The sequence below is a fragment of the Sinocyclocheilus grahami genome, unplaced genomic scaffold (assembly GCF_001515645.1).
Source record: "Sinocyclocheilus grahami isolate Dianchi unplaced genomic scaffold, SAMN03320097.WGS_v1.1 scaffold34125.1, whole genome shotgun sequence".
Lineage (NCBI taxonomy): Eukaryota > Metazoa > Chordata > Actinopteri > Cypriniformes > Cyprinidae > Sinocyclocheilus > Sinocyclocheilus grahami.
This window is the reverse complement of record NW_015522039.1, coordinates 1-1,691: the sequence shown is the minus strand read 5'-3', so window position 1 is coordinate 1,691 and position 1,691 is coordinate 1. Positions and strand designations below refer to the sequence as shown.

The 1,691-nt window shown below is 39.9% G+C and overlaps 1 protein-coding gene across 1 annotated transcript; it reads right to left on the bottom strand.

The window, feature by feature from the left end:
- Positions 1-719: 719 nt before the first annotated feature.
- On the bottom strand, positions 720-1,598 carry LOC107580476 (extracellular sulfatase Sulf-2-like; the record flags this gene model as incomplete). Its single annotated transcript, XM_016266171.1, has 2 exons — positions 1,360-1,598; positions 720-959 (listed from the first exon to the last, which is right to left on the bottom strand). Coding segments are annotated over exons 1-2 (424 nt in total), but the record flags the coding sequence as incomplete, so codon positions are not given.
- Positions 1,599-1,691: the final 93 nt, after the last annotated feature.

The following is a 1,691-nucleotide window of genomic DNA, read 5'->3' as shown; positions in this document are numbered from 1 at the left end:
TGAATGGGTGCCGTCAGAATGAGAGTCCAAACAGCTGTTAAAAACTCTACGAGTAATCCACTCGACACCAATTCCTCAATTAATAGCTTATGAAGTGAAAAGCTACATGTTTGTAATAAACAAATCTATCATTAAGAAATATTTAACTTCAAACTGTTGCTTCTGGCTAAAATATGAGTTTGTTATCCAAAATACAGCTTTCTCCAATGAAAAGGTCAGTTTGTCTGAATCAGGAGAGAAATATTCACCAATTAAGCAATGTTTACAAGCGAAAACAGTGCAAAACAGTTCTAAGCAAATAGGTATTTTTCATTGTAGAAGGCGTTATGAATTAGGTATTTTGGCCAGAAGCAACTGTTTAAATTTAAAATGCCATAATGATGGATTTATTTCTTATAAACACAGCTTTTTGTTTGACAAGACATTAAATGATGGACTGGAGTTATGTGGATTAATTTTGTACAAGTAAGATATTTTTAATCAGCTCTTTGGATTCTGACGGCACCTATTCACTGCAGAGGATTCATTGCTGAGTAAGTGATGTAATGATACATTACTCCACATCTGTTCTGATGAAGAAAACTCATTTGCATCTTGGATTGCCAAAGAGTCAGTAAAATTCCAGCAAATTAAATTTTTGGATTAACAAATGCTTTAACCGAAAGAGTTTGTGAATGCAGTTCAGTGTTGAAAAAAATAAATACGTGCTGCCTACTAACCAGTCCTGTAGCCTGAATTGTTGAGGTGAACAGCAAAAGTGTGAGGTTCATGGTGGGCCTGCCAGGACGGTGATGAGCAGTTCTCATTGTTGGTGTAGGTATGGTGGTTGTGCACATATTTCCCAGTCAGGATGGATGATCGAGAAGGGCAGCACATCGGAGTGGTGGCAAATGCATTGGAGAAGTGAGTGCCTCCCTGCATCATTATGCGCTTTGTTTTGTTCATGGACTGCATTGAGCCTTTGGGGAAAAACGGGGAATACATGTAGATTCGAAAAAAGAGGGAGACAGAGATCCAGATTGTTTTATGTAACAGATGCTTGACCATAAATTTCCTCCCTAAAAGGGTTTGAATGAAAAACCTGAACAAAGACCAGCAGCAAGGCCATTATGTTGCCACTTCAGTGATTAAAGTGCCAAAAAACGAGTAGAAAAACAGCATGTTTGGCACAGTGGACCTCAGCAGTTGGCCGATGCTACTGGACTGAGTGTGTAAGATGCCCTTATGCTAAGAAAATAATAAAATGATATGATAATGAATTGTGAATATTAATTCATACATGATGTCACAGTATGCACATACTCACAATCAAACACAAAAACACACCCACATACAGAGAAACGCAGATGGGCAACGCACCGAGTTCAATGTCCTGGTCATCAGTAAGAATGAGAATAATGTTTGGACGAACGTTTCGGCGATCCCTCTGAAGACGAGACCGCAGTCTCTGGCCGCCAGAGAGGTGCATGGTTCCATCCGAGGGGCAGAGGAACGTCAGGATGAAGACAAGGAGAAGGGTGGCCGGTCTCCACCCAACTGCCATGACTTTAACCTGTCTTCCACCTCCCACTCTTGTTAGAAAGATCCCAGTTTCTTCTCAACCTGGAGAACAAAACAAGACAAAGTGGATTTTTTACAGGGACCACCCTAAATGGAATGGAAGTTTTTCATATATTTTAGGTTTCTGATAT